Here is a 14,410-nt window from a genome sequence, read left to right on the forward strand (position 1 = left end):
CAGCTTGACCAGGAGCTGGGTCCCCTTGTATTATGGCTGCAGAGCCCACTGAGTGCCTGGATAAGTGGATCGTGGTGAAAATTGTCCTGGGGAATGTATTCTTTACGCAGATCTTCTGTTGCAGGGCCCTCAGGGGGGTTCTTCTCAAATGCAAGCTTTAGTCTTACATCCTTGAGTCTGTGAAGGGTTTTGTCTGGCTGATTCTTGAGATGCCTTCAAGGCATGTTTTCTAGTGTTCTGATGCAAAGTAGTTGGCTTCTTTTTAATGTTAATCTTTTCAGCAACCATCCCCTCCATGGCTCCAACTTTGTAGACTCTTTTTTTTTTTTTTCTGATGAAACTGCAAACTTTTCACATCTGCTTTTTGCTCCAGTTTTCACTTTACATCTGGCTAAAAGCAACCAGCAGAACCCACACCGAGACAGACAAAAAGGGCTTGACTCTCTCCTTTTTGTTGTGCCAACAAGAGAGGAATGTAATTTTGCCAAAGGCTGTTATGCTTCCTCCCTTTACTTTCCTTTTCGCCTCTCATGCCCCCACCTCTCAGAATGGACTGGGACAGTTTTTCTCTTGCCTCAGGGTCCTCCCACCACCACCAGTGGTTGATTTGTGGCTGCTCTCCAGGTTACTCTGATATGAGATGCAGGTTGACCTGTCAGCCATGATTCCCTTCCCTGATTCCCACAGCTGCAGACACTGAGAAAGCAGAAGGGGATCCTCCATGATGTGGCTAAGATCAGGGAGGGAAGAATCTGGGTCCATTATTAACATCCCCAACCTCCCCAAACTCCAGTACACTGTGATGAATGCAGCCAGCCCTTCTGAATATTCCCTGGTTTCAGACCCACCATTTTTCATGTAGATGTGACAGCTATTGCAGCTCAAATCAGCTCAAATCACCCTGCCCTCTCATTGAATTGCTCTGTGAGCTTTGGTTGCCCTGGATTCCTCACATTCACTTGAATCAATTATAGGCTGGCAGGTGGACCAATCAGCAGGCCCTAATTTGAACCAATCACAGGCTTATAGTCAGATAAGTCACAAGCCTGAAGCTGCTATAGAAGCAGCACTCCCCTCACACTTCTTGGGTTAGTCCCAGAGGGCTCCCTCTGGTGTACTGACACCATGTCCTGCTACACAAGTTCTGTTAAAATAAAGCCTTGGTCTGGTGGTCCTTTAAATTTGTTCACGATTTATTTTTCAGGTAGTGTGGGCCAAGAAGTTCCTATAAATCTACTCAGGACTCTTATCCTGAGTAGTGTGGACAGAGTGGTCATTTCAAAAGAAAGAATGCTAAACACCAGGGGATGCTAACCCTAAAGAGATCTAGAGATCAGCAACCAAAAAAGATCAGCTGCAGAGACCAGCACCCAGCAGAGTTGACTGACAGTGTTTGGTACAACCTGGAAGTGAACAGTGGCAGCTGGCAGGGGCAGATACCAGCAGCCAGCTATGTTAACTGACGGCATTTACCATTACCTGATGTCATCCAGTGGCATCAGGGCCACTAGTAGAGTTGCATTTTGCCTACTTACGATTTCAATCCGAATTGAGCAAAACGAACTTTAAACTGATTGGCAACAATGCCACAGCTTGAATATTAGGCTGTTTTGTAATTTCTTCTGCCAGATTACCCCATTGGTCTTGATATCAGTCACCCATAAATTCTGAGTAAACCAATAAAAAGAAAGCAACTTTTTTGGCCAAGGTATAATACACATGGCCTCTAGTTCAGCTATCAGTGGATTCTAGTTTCCAACTGAAACCTCCTGAGCATGGTCTTTACTGTACCTATTCTTATCAACATCCAGGTCTTCTGAGCTCTGGTCAAAATTTCCCATAAATCTTGACTTACAGCATTCTAGGGTTTCTTTCATCAGTGACTTCACACTTCTCTAAGTTCCTCCCATAAACCAGTTCCAAAGACATCTAAACCACATAGTCAAGTAACCACAGCAATGATCCCACTTCTGTGGTACTAAAATCTATCCTAGTTGTATTTCTGTTACTAGGACAAAATACTTGAGAGTCACAACTTAAAGGAAGTTTATTATGCCTCATGGGTTCGGCCCATAGTAGGCTGGCTTTAAGGTAGAAATGGCATAGTGGAAGAGAAAAATGCTATTCAGCCTATGGCAGTGAGGAACCAGGGTGAGAAGGGAAGAGCTGGGGGTAAAAATACATCTTTCTAGTACATACCCCAAAGGACCAGACTTCAACCAGAACCCATCTCCTAATAGCAAACCAGCTATATTGTGCCATGATCCAATCGCCTTCCAAACACAGGAGACTTTAGGGGAACATTTACAATCTAAACCATAACACTTTCCAAATAGACTTTATAACCTGCATTTTCCAGCACCTCTCAAAGAAAGCTTTTTTGCCCCAAAAGTAAAATGTCCTTATCCTTATTCACATTACTGAAAAATCTCTCATATTTTCCTCCTCAGAATCTCTCCTAGTGGATTTTCTTTGAGATTTTCAAACAATGGAAAGAATTTCTGTCCAGCTAGAGTGAGGTCAGTTACATGTTGGAATAGGAGGTTTTTGACTATCCTTCCTCCAAGGGATATTCACATTTCATCAGTTTTTTCTGCAGTCTGTTTTTATGGGTTGCCTCTCTGTATAACCGATCACAATTTATCACATGGGTATACTCAAAACCACTACCAAGTTCAAAGATTTAGAATGTGATTTGTCTCCCAAACTCTTGGGGTACCCTTTATAGTCACCCCATACACTCCACTTGCAAAACCCCTGGCTACCGTTCACCTGTTCCTGACCTCATTCTATGATTTTTGTCATGTAAAAATATTGTTTGAAAATAATCAAACTGTATCTAACCTTTTGATTGAGGCTTTTTTCAATCAGCATAGAGTTCTCAAGACTCAAGTAAGTCGAGTTGCTGTAAGTATAAGTAGTTTCTGACTGACTTTTTAAAATTCCTAGCTAGTTATTCGGTTGAATGATTGAACTGTTTTCTCCACTCTTCAGAAGTGGAAATATTTTGTTGGTTTCCATTTTGGCTATATTAAATACAGCTACTGTAAACATTTGGGTACAGATCTTTAAAAACATAGTATTAATATTTTTGACTGACAAATCATAATTTTATACACTTTCATGGTTGTGTAAGTTTCCTGTGCATATGCAATGCAACAAGATTAAATCAAGCTAATGGCTATATCCATCACGTCTCTCATCTATCATTTTTTTGTTGAGATATTCCAGATTAGTTATTTCAAATGTATTATATATTGTTATTTATTTATTTATTTTATTAGTACATGTTTGCAGTACATAATGTTTACATTTCTTGTGGATTTGGTAATGTGTACATAAGGTACAAAAGGTACATAATACCTTCTTTCCTTTCCCTATCTTCCTCCTTCTTTTATCAGTTGAGAAATGTCTGTCTCCCTACATCGTATTAACTATTTTATTTTGCTCTTTGCTTTTATTTTGGGTTTCTCATATAAGAGAAACCATACAACATTTAATCTCATGTATCAGATTTATTTCACTTAATATCATCTCAAAGTGCATCCATTTTTCTATAAATGACTCAAGTTTGTCTTTCTTCATGGCAGAATAGTACTCCATTGTGTGTAAATACTACATTATTATTGACTATATTAACCCAGCTGTGCAAAACAGATCACAAAATATTTTCTTTCTCTTTATCTGAAACTTTGTTCCCCCAATTAACAAGTCACAATTTCCTCCCTCTCCACTTTTTTTTTTTTGTTAAATTCTTTTATTGGTACATTGCAGGTATACAACACAACTACGTTTCTCATTGGGAATTGTACCTTTACATGATGCATCTTCGTTCTTATTTTTTCCCCATTCCCAGCCCTCCCTTCACCCCCTCCACCCTTCCCTATTTACAGACTTTATTTCCATTTTTTCCATTTCTCATCATTTTTCCTTTCCCTTCTTTCCTTTCCCCTGCCCCTCCCACTACCCCTACCCCTTTGGACCTTTTCTTCCTATTTTGCATTATTGATTATTCATTCTAATCACTGGCACATTTTAGGTATACAATACAATGACATTCATCATTGGAAATTTGCACCTTTACATAGTCTCTCTTGGTTCTTATTTTTCACCCTTGCCCAGCCTTCCCTTCAACCCCTCCATTCCTCGCTATTTACAAAGATTTTGTTCCTCTTTTTCCAGAAACGGTATGTTTTGAAGTATACACTGGACAGTTATACCAAAACATAGAGAATCTTGCTATTGTCTTTATTTGTAATTGTCTATGGTATAAAGAGGGTAAAAAGTCACCAAGTTAACAAGGAATAGGCTGTGATTATTTGAAACTGTCAACTGACCTAGACTAACTACTTTCCCCAAATTTCTTTTTCATTAAGTTTCTAGTTAGATTGAGGATCAAGATTTCATGACTGGATTTGAAACTGCAGCAATACAGTTTCTATTTGCTACAGTTGGTACAAACATACTAAGATGCTCGTGCATGTTGTTGCTTCTCTGTTGGCTGCCTCATTGGCATGAACCTACAGCTGGTCCCACAACCACTCTACTTACTCTTCGTCAGCCTCTGATTTTCTTTAACTGCTGGACATGGTGTGTGTTTAGCTCTTTCACGAAAGGAGCCAAATTCACCTAAAGAACCCTCATATTATCAAATCTGCAGGCAGTCAGAGAGACTGGAAGGGGTTGTAGTTGGTTTTTCTGAGTCTTGGCTTATGTTTATTGGTACTAGCTTGCTGTAGATTAGAAGCTCCTGCCTGAGAGAAAGAGACAACATCCTTACCAGATAATGTATCCAGAACTTATGGTTGTGTTATAAAAAGCATTCATATGTGCCTTTGGGTGGGCATGCATGTGCATGAGCATGTACAGAGAGAGAGAGAGAGAGAGAGAGAGCACAGTTAGTAAATATTTTAATCGTTGCAGTAATATGGCCTCTACTACTACCATTGAACTGCTGTTGCACGTGAAAGCTGCCACATACAATGCATAGATAAATGGGGAAATGCCTCTATTTGTATCTTTATAAATCTATATACTTTTTCTCTATATCAGAGTGTGACCTTTCACAGTTATATATGTAATCTTCTAGAGGGACTACTTCTCTGGGTGACTGATGGTAGATACAGAATCACTGCATTAAGGAGATCCTGACATCTCAGTATTTTCCTGAGGAAGATTTTCTCCAGTTTTCTCTCCCTCAGCCATATCCTCCAAGGCCTTCTGGAGAACCAGCTTTAGGGACTGCCGCTGCTGCCTCTGTTGCTGTTTCTGCCTAAAGGAGCCAACAAAGAAGTAAATGATGGGGTTGGCGCTGCTGTTAATACTAGACAGCAAAAAAGCAGCCCTTTCAAGGACCTTAAAGGTTGAAAAGTGAGTGTAAAAAGCAACTGTGCCTGCCAAAGCCCATATGATGCCCACAGGGAGGCCACAGAGGAGGAAGACCAGCACTGACAGCCCTATGGTCACATACAACCTGGTCAGTGGCAACCTGCTGAAGCCACAGAGAATCCTGACCAGCAAGGCCAGGTTGGACCCACAGAGAATAACAAATGGAAGGATCAGACATGGGGCTATGATGAAATGTATTCTCAAACATAGCTCATCGTTCTCAAACAGAGAGCTACATGAGATGTGTACAAGAATGGTGAGCAGTAGGGACAGAGCCCAGAGCAGGGCACACGTGACAGCTGACATGTGTCTTGGGTGGCCACAGCAGTACCAGATGGGGAACAGGACTGCAAGGCAATGCTTGACGCTAATGGCACTGAGCATGAACAGGCGCATGGTGTATGACAACATTCCCACTGGATGTATGTAGATGTAGTACTTGAAGTCAGAGTGGTCAATGAGTTTCCATAGGTAGAATATAAGAAGGCAGCAGAGGTAAAGGAAGTCTGATGCAGCCAGGTTGAGGATATAGACTGAAATGGGGTTCCTGCTCACACAGAAGCACAGGAGTCAGAGCACAACCATGTTTCCAGGCAGCCCTGCCATGGCACAGATGACTGTCACTATCTCTGGGATTATGTTCAGTAATGTAGAAGATCAAAGAAAAGTTGAGTGGCCTCTCAGGATGGTTTCATTCATGCTCAGAAGCTCTCCACTGGTGCCCTTGGGAACATAAACAAGTGCTGAGTACCCGCTGCATCATCTATAATTCTAGGACCATGACAGTATTGGGGAGGGACTATCCTTCTGTCACAGGGGAGGAAACAAGGGTCTGTAGAGATTAAGGGATCTACAAAGTCTGGGAGTCCTAAAATCTAGACCAACTCCAGTTTTTATTGACTATTTTTGATTTTTATTAATACATGTTTGAAGTTTATAAAGATTGCATTCACTGTAGAGGATTGGTACACATAAATAATACATTTCAATTCCCATTTCCCCCTACACTTGCCCACTTTCAATTTTCCAGCATCAGATTCATTTATTTATCTTGGAAGACCTTGTAAAGTTAATCATGAACTATACATATTGAAAACGAGACTAATAGGCTTAAAACATATAATACATGTAAGATAATTGTACTAAGTCAAGGTACAGTTTTAGATACATTGTTTGCACTGGATTAAAATACATTTTTTCCTTCTTTTCCTTTATTATCTGTCACATATATATACTTTTTTGTATAAGAGAAATCATGTGATATTCAAGCTTGTGCATCTCAGTTTCTTCACTTAACATTATGATCTCAATATACATCCACTTTCTTACAAATGACTCGTTTATCCTTTTTATGGCAGAGTAGTGGTTCTTTGTGTACAAATATTACATCACTTTTTTATCCATTTGATATGTTGATGGACATATAGACTGTTTCCTAGATTAGCTATTATGAACTGTGCTGCTATATACATGGGTATGCATAAATCACTGTGGCATAATGTTTTTAACTCTTTTGTGAAGATACATAGGAGAGGAATAGCTGGATTAAATGGAATTTCTACTTTTAGTTTCATGAGCAAACTCCATACTGATTTTCATAGTGATTGTATCAGTTTATAGTAACACTAACAATGAAGAAGCATTCCTTTTTCCCCACAGCCTCACCAGCATTTGTTATTAGTTGATACCTTGATGGTAGCCATTCCTTCTGTAGTGAGATGGAATCTCAGTATTGTTTTAATTTGTATTCCTAGAGTGGTCAAACATTTTTTCATGTATTTATGGGTCATGTGTATTTCTTTTTCTGAGAAGTGTCTATTCATTTGATGCCCGGTTTTTAATTGGGTCTTAAATTTGAGGGGTCTAATATTTTTGAGTTCTTTATATAATCTAGATATAATCCTTTGTCTGAAGAGTAGCTGGCACACTTTTTTCCCATTCTGTAGGTTGTCTCTTTACTCTGCTAATGGTTTCCTTTGCCGTGCACATTTTTTGTTGACTCTAAATACTAGGTTCTCTCTACTACTTCACAGGTCCTTATGACAGTGTGGATAATATTCTGTAGTCCATTACCACGCATGTACCAGCATCTCCCATCCCACATTATCTGGTCTGGTTCTCTGTAAGTAATTGCTACTGTGGAGCTTTTAATTTCTAATGATGAACCCATGGCAGAAGCAATGGCTAGCACCAAGACCTTGCCTGTGAGGCCTGAAAACTAAAGGATAAAGTTTATCTTAGTGTCAATCAAAGCATACCATGGTCTGACATATTTTTGTAGTGTACTTTCTGATCTAGTGGTAATTAATTCGTATACATGTTTTAAAATTCAGAGAATTTAATACAAGGTGACACTCTCCCTGAATCTCATTCTCAACAGGTCAATTCTTGCTAGCCTTGTCAGTGTTACTTCTTTTATTACCTTTTGCTCTGAATAGAGAACTTGCATTTCTATTTTTAAGAAAAGATATGAAAAGTAGACTGACTCTCCTTATAAGTGTAGCATTTAGCATATATAAGGTAATCTTTTTCTTCTCCTCACCAGTTAATGAATTTTGTTACTTATTTATTTTCATTTAGTATTGAGATTCAGAACAGTGTCTTTTCTTTATTTCTCTTTTTGTGCCTTATGCTTCAAGGAAGTTTATTATCATTTTTAATAATAACATTAGAATTACATTTTTTCAGTTAATAAGTAAATTATACAACAGGTTAACTTTGTAAATATTTATGAAACACTTGTGGATAGGTAGAATTTTGTTTCTACAGTGTTCAGATGTTAAATTCCCAACTACAAAGCCTCTCTGAGTATGAATGCATTTGGAGATAAAGTGTTTAAAGAATTAGTTAGGTTAAAATGAAGGTAGCAGTTTGAGTCTTAATCAAACCTGTATGGTGTGTTTAACAGTAGGGGTACAGACACACAGTGAGATTCTTTACACTGGAATAAAATTTCCAAAGAAAAGTATCAATATCTCAGTGGAAACAGAGAAATTTGTTGATGTCAAAAAAGGATGAAAATGTGCTCATTTCAGACCATTTTGTCCAAGGAAAAGAAGAAAGTACAAGTTAAAATAAATCTACTTGGAAACCTTAGGAAATCACTGAGGAATTTCAGAGGCCTGACTGTTGCATTTATCTGGGCAGTGTGGAAACTCAAAAATACACCTGAATGACTAGGACAAAGCCCTTCTTCATTGAGCTAATCTTTCTGACATCTGCAGAGTTACCTGAGGGCAGGTGCCTCCGTGTACATCCTGCACATCCATCCATCTCAGGAGTGTCCTGCAGAGACCCTTGGCAAACCAGATTGAGGTTGTACAGATGCAACCTCTGCCTAAATGTCACAAGAAGAAATTATATGATTGGGGTTGCTCCACTGTTTACGTAGGAGAGGCCAACTGACTACAGAAAATGATAAAAAGGGAGTTTATATCAAGGGATCAAAAACCCCAGGATTAAGTACAAATGGCTATCAAAATGCAGGCAACTAGGAGGGACACCAGCACCATGGGCAGGATGGTCACAGACAGCCTGTCAGCTGTCTATCAGGAGCCACAGGAGATTCTAAACAATAGGATCAGGCTGGACCCAGAGAGACACCAATAAAACAAGACAATGTTTTGATAAAAGCAACTTTCCTTCACCAATCATCTTCAAGATTCCCAAGCATGACATCCTAATATTAGAACTGATCCAGGAGGGTCTGCACAGCGGCAGGGCCCACATCACACACCCATGAGAGCTGAGTGGTTTCTTGCACGGAGGTAGCAGAAGCAGAGTGGGTGCAGGGTGGACAGGTAGTATTTGGTGCTAATGGTGAGATATTGAATGATGTGGGTAATGAATATAGATGGAATGGAAGAAGTCAATCTTATTCCAGAGATGAATAATATGGCTACGGAGGTCATAGTAAGCCACAGTAAGTTTTAAAATTTAAATTCAGAAGGCTTTCCTATGCAGGCAGAGCCCAGGAACTAGAACACAAATACTGTATGCTTCCTATCACCCACCCCCAACCCCCATCAGAGCAGTCATGAGAATCAGCCAATCCAAGGCAGGATCTTCTTGACACCAGTTGGGGAGGGGCCAGGTTATTTCCATATGTGTGCTGTTCCCTAGGCAGGGATGGTTTGATCCATGCTCAGAGCCCCTCTGCTGGAGCCCAAGGGAACAGAAACAAGACTTGAGATCTGCTTGATGATCTCTAATCTGCAGAGGCTCCCTGCTACATAGGAATTACTGTCTCCATTTTAAAGAGGAGAAACACAGGATTGGAGAGATTAAGTGACCTCAAAAGCTGAGGATCCTTGGAATATGGACTCAAATCCAGGTCTCTGCTAAATTTTGTCTTTTATTGCTACTAGTTTGGTCATTATGATTGCTGTATTATGTTGCAGTGAACTCCTTTGATATCAATTTTATTGCTGACTTCCGCACATTCTGTACCTTGACATAGCCTCTTTCCTCAGATTAGGAAATTTTTTCATTCATTATTTTTAAAAATATGCTTTCTGGCTATTTTTGTCTTTCATCTCCTTTTTGGCTACATATTATGTATATATTATCTCTGATGGTATCCTACAATTCCCATGTGTTTTATTCGTTTTTTCATTACTTTACTCCAAGGGCTTCTCTGATAGATTATATCAAATACACTGTCTTTACTTTCACTAATTATTTCTTCAGCTTGATTAAACGAGTGGTTGAAAGATTCTATGTTTTGCTTTTTTACTGCATTAATGATCATTTGGATTTTTATTGTCATAATTTCTTCACAGATATCTTGTTTTGTTTGTGTATTTTTCTTTATATTGTTTTTTAAAAATTAACACAAAAATTAGACATATTTTGGAGTACTCTGTGATATTTTGACACATGTATAGTTTTCATAAGGTCAAACTAGGATATGAATATATACATATATTCTAGGCTATCATTACTTTATGGTTAAACTTTCAAACTCTTCTAATTCTTGAAACATTTATAGTACATCATTATTATCTGCAGTCATCTTACTGTGCAATAGAATATCAGAGTGATTTCTCCTATCTAACTTAGTACATGTTGATCAAACTTTCCCTGTCCTTTTCTCCTCTCCAGTCTGCCTAGACTCTGCTGACTACCATTCTGCTCTTAACTTTTGTAAGATCAACTTTATTAGGTTCCACATATTAGTGACATCATGAAGCAATGGTCTTTCAGTATTTTTCTTGACTTAATTCAAGTAATGTAAGTGTCCTCTGACTCCATCCATTTTATTAGAAATAACAGTATTTTTTTGCATTAGTCAGAATTGTACACAGGGGCTTTACACTGCTCTATAACCACAGCCCCCTTTTATTTTTTTTTCTCTGAGCCAGGGTCTTTCTAAGTCTCTAAACTGCCCATGCTGAGCACAAGCTGAAAATTTCCTTTTTTAAAACATTCTTATATTCCTGAAGTTCACTGACCATTTTAAAGATGGTTATTCTGCATTATTTTTATATCATTTCATAGATTTCCCTTTGATTATAGCCCATTGTTGGGGCTTGCCTAGTTTCTTTTGAAAGTGTCTTGATTTCTCAAGTCTTCATAACACTTGTGTGTGTGTCTCTCTCTCTTTTTTTTTTTGGTTTTGGGTATTTATGGAAATAGCTATCCTTCTCCCCCCAAGTTTTTATACTTTTACTGGAGTTCTGTGGAAGAGTAGACCTTTACTATGTGCTCTAACCTGTCATCACCAGTGAATAAGCTAATAATGACCCAGGAAAGGCAAATCATGTTTGCAGCTTGTGCAGATGGCTGACACTGCCTTTGCTCTAAATTCAGGTTGGGCAGCTTATGGCCCTCTCTGACTTTGCAAAACTTGGCTCAGTTCCACAGTTAGGCTGAACTACCTGATGTGCACTACAATTGCCTTACATCTGGCTGAGCCAAAATGTCTAATTCCCTGAAGAGAAAGTACTATTCTTTGTGCTTAACAGCTGGACAGGATTCCCAGAGGAGGTATAAGATTAATTAGATCAGGGTGGATCCTCAATGAAAATTGAAGCCAACTCATAAAGTGAAGTAAATCTCTGCAATAAAGGCACACTGGATCATGGTAGTTGGCAAGTTGGTGGGATGATCACCTCCAATAGGCACTTGGACTCTCTTCTGGGAAAGGGCAGCTGGAACCTGCAGTAGAATCTTGCAGAGTTCAATCCTGCAGGAAGTCAGGAACCTTGACTTGGGCCTTGTAGCCAGAAATCAGCCTGAATCTCAATAGACTGTAGCTGGCTTGCTGAGATTAATTGACTTAGATCTGCACACTGCTACTCATGTTGTCTACCATGACAGCAGACACATACCTTGAAGGAGGTCATTCATATATATATACATACATATATATATATATATACACATATATATATATATGTATACATATATCTCTTTTCTTTTCTTTTTCTGTCTCTCCCATCTTGTTCTGCATCTCTCTCTCTTTATTCCATTCCTGTTTTACTTTGGATCGTTTTCCTTTCTTTTTCCTTCTCTTGATTGTCATTATTCTTATAGGAAGATGAATACAGTTTCAAGCTTCCCTATTAGCATTAGCTTATTCTGGTTCTTGTCTTTGTTCCTTTGCTCTGTTTTTTCCTCTTGTCTTTGACAGTTTCCAAAATTTGTGTGATCTTCCTGTGTCCTCTACCCTCACTTCTAACCTTTTCCACTCCTTCTATCTCTCTAACCCTCTCTCCCCAACTTCTTCTAGGTCCTTATCCCAAAGGGTAAATCTACTATATTGAAGGGTTTACTTATTAAAAACGTATTTTGGGCTGCTCCTCAATTTTAATCTAACTCAAATTGCTAAAAGTGGCAGGTTGATTGCTACCATAAATTGTCATTTTCTAAACTGTGTTTGATGCTATTGTTGATGCTGATTGTATCAACTGGGCTAAGGTGTCATGATTGATCAAATCAGTTGTCCTCCCTGGTATACTGAAAATGAGACTGCCTAAGAGTCATTACAGACTCAAAGCCTAAAGACCAGCTATACCTGGAAGACACCTCTGAGAAGCAATCATTCCATAAGGGTTCTAAATACAAGCAATAAAGATACTCACAATAAGCAATATTGAAGTATAAACCTGTGAATTCAATCAAAAAACTGTACCAACAACCAAAATGGAAATGAGAAGCCACCTAAACTAGGCAAAAACCCCAGACTTCCAGCTCACCAAAGGCAAATTCTGGGGACAACGAAGTGGAAAAATCTGATAATCAACCACCTGGACACCCTGAACTGATAGCATGGGAAGTAACAAAACAAATGAATGAGGCTCTATAAAAATTCAAAACAGAAATAATTTCCCAGATACCTACAGAGAAGCTGAGCAGAATGAAAGACATGATTAGAGACTCTAGAACAGAAGCAGATTTAAAAAAAAAAAAATAGATGCATTGAGGACCATGATGGAAGCCATGAATGTCCAGCATAGGAAAGAAATGGAATCCATGAAACAGACTCAAACAGATATTCAGGAGATTGAAAACTCCATTAAAAGTATTCACAGCAGAATGAGCCAATGTGAATATAGAACATCAAATATAGAAGACAGGGTTGTGGTTAGTTACCATGAAAAGAGAGATTTCTTAAAAATAGTAAGGGATCATGAGAAATCAATCCAGCTGGTGCTAGATGATGCAAAGAAGAATAACATAAGACTGAAAGGATTCCATGAAAAAGTAGGAAGAACTACAAGTGATATAAAAAAACTGTTCACAGAAGTAATGGCAGAAAATTTCCCAAGTGGAGGAAAAGAATTTGACATACAGATAAGTGAGGCATACAGGACTCCAACTAGCCATGATCCAAAAAAATCTACACCTAGACATATAATAGTCAAGACTGCAGAAACCTAACAGAAGAACAAAATACTATAAGCAGTTGGAGAAAAGAAACAAGTCACATACAAAGGAAAGACCATCAGAATCACAGCAGGCTTTTCAACACAAACACTCAAGTCAAGGAGAGCCTGGAGTGAAGTATTTTAAGCCCTAAAGAAGATAATCTCCAACCTAGACTGTTGTATTCTGCAAAATTATCTTTTAAAAACAATGGGGAAATTAGATATGTCCATGACAAAGAACACCTGAGAAACTTCACAAATACCATACCAGCATGCCAAACAATTGTAAACAATATCCTAGAAAAAGACAATGAGGGTCACAACTCCATGAGGCCCAACAGAGTGAAGCCATCAGGCTTCATGAATACCAAACCAGCACTCCAAACAATTTTTTAAAATATCCTAGAAAAAGACAATGAAGTTCACAACTCCATGAGGCCCAACAAAGCAAACCCAAAATATCTCATCAGGAAAGGCAAGGAATTAAAGGAAGAGGGGGAAAATAAAAATAAAAGAGCCAACAATAGGAAAATATGACAAGGAGGAGTCAAAACATTTCAATTATCACCATCAATGTTAATGGACTCAATTCACCAATCAAAAGAAACAGACTGGCAGAATGGATTAAGAAGCAAAATCCAACAATATGCTGTATACAAGGAACACACTTAATTCAAAAAGAAATTCATAGATGTAAAGTAAAAGGATGGAAAACAATTCTCCATGCAGTAGGAACTTGGAAAAAAGTAGGGGTAGCTATCTTATTTGCAGACAAAGTAGATTTCAAACCAAAACTAAGAGAGACAAAGAAGGTCACTGCATTCTTGTAAAGGGAACAATCTAAAAGGAAGAGATGACAATCATAAATATATATGCACCAAATATTAATGATCCAAGTATACGAAACAAATATTAATGGACATAAAAAACCAAATAAGCACTAATACAATTGTAGTGGGGGGACCTCAATACTCCACTGTCACAACTAGACAGATCATCTAGACAGAAAATCAACAACAAAATACTAGAACCGAATCAAAGTTTTGAAGAAATGGACTCAATAGATGCCTACAGAGTGTTCTACCCCACAAAATCAGAATGCACATTCTTTTCGGCTCCACATGGGTCATTTTCCAAAATAGACTGCATGC

General features: G+C 38.5%; 1 protein-coding gene across 1 annotated transcript; it reads right to left on the bottom strand.

Moving 5' to 3' along the window:
- Window positions 1–5,136: 5,136 nt before the first annotated feature.
- On the bottom strand, window positions 5,137–8,644 carry LOC147827968 (mas-related G protein-coupled receptor member X1-like). The gene is made up of 2 exons (XM_087212027.1): window positions 8,619–8,644; window positions 5,137–5,935 (listed from the first exon to the last, which is right to left on the bottom strand). Exons 1-2 carry the CDS (start codon window positions 8,642–8,644, stop codon window positions 5,137–5,139), a joined length of 825 nt encoding a protein of 274 aa, XP_087068153.1.
- Between the last annotated feature and the right edge of the window lie 5,766 nt (window positions 8,645–14,410).

This window comes from Heterocephalus glaber, unplaced genomic scaffold (genome assembly GCF_053883595.1).
Source record: "Heterocephalus glaber isolate CG9 unplaced genomic scaffold, H.glaber_assembly_v1.0 deba00001428, whole genome shotgun sequence".
Lineage (NCBI taxonomy): Eukaryota > Metazoa > Chordata > Mammalia > Rodentia > Bathyergidae > Heterocephalus > Heterocephalus glaber.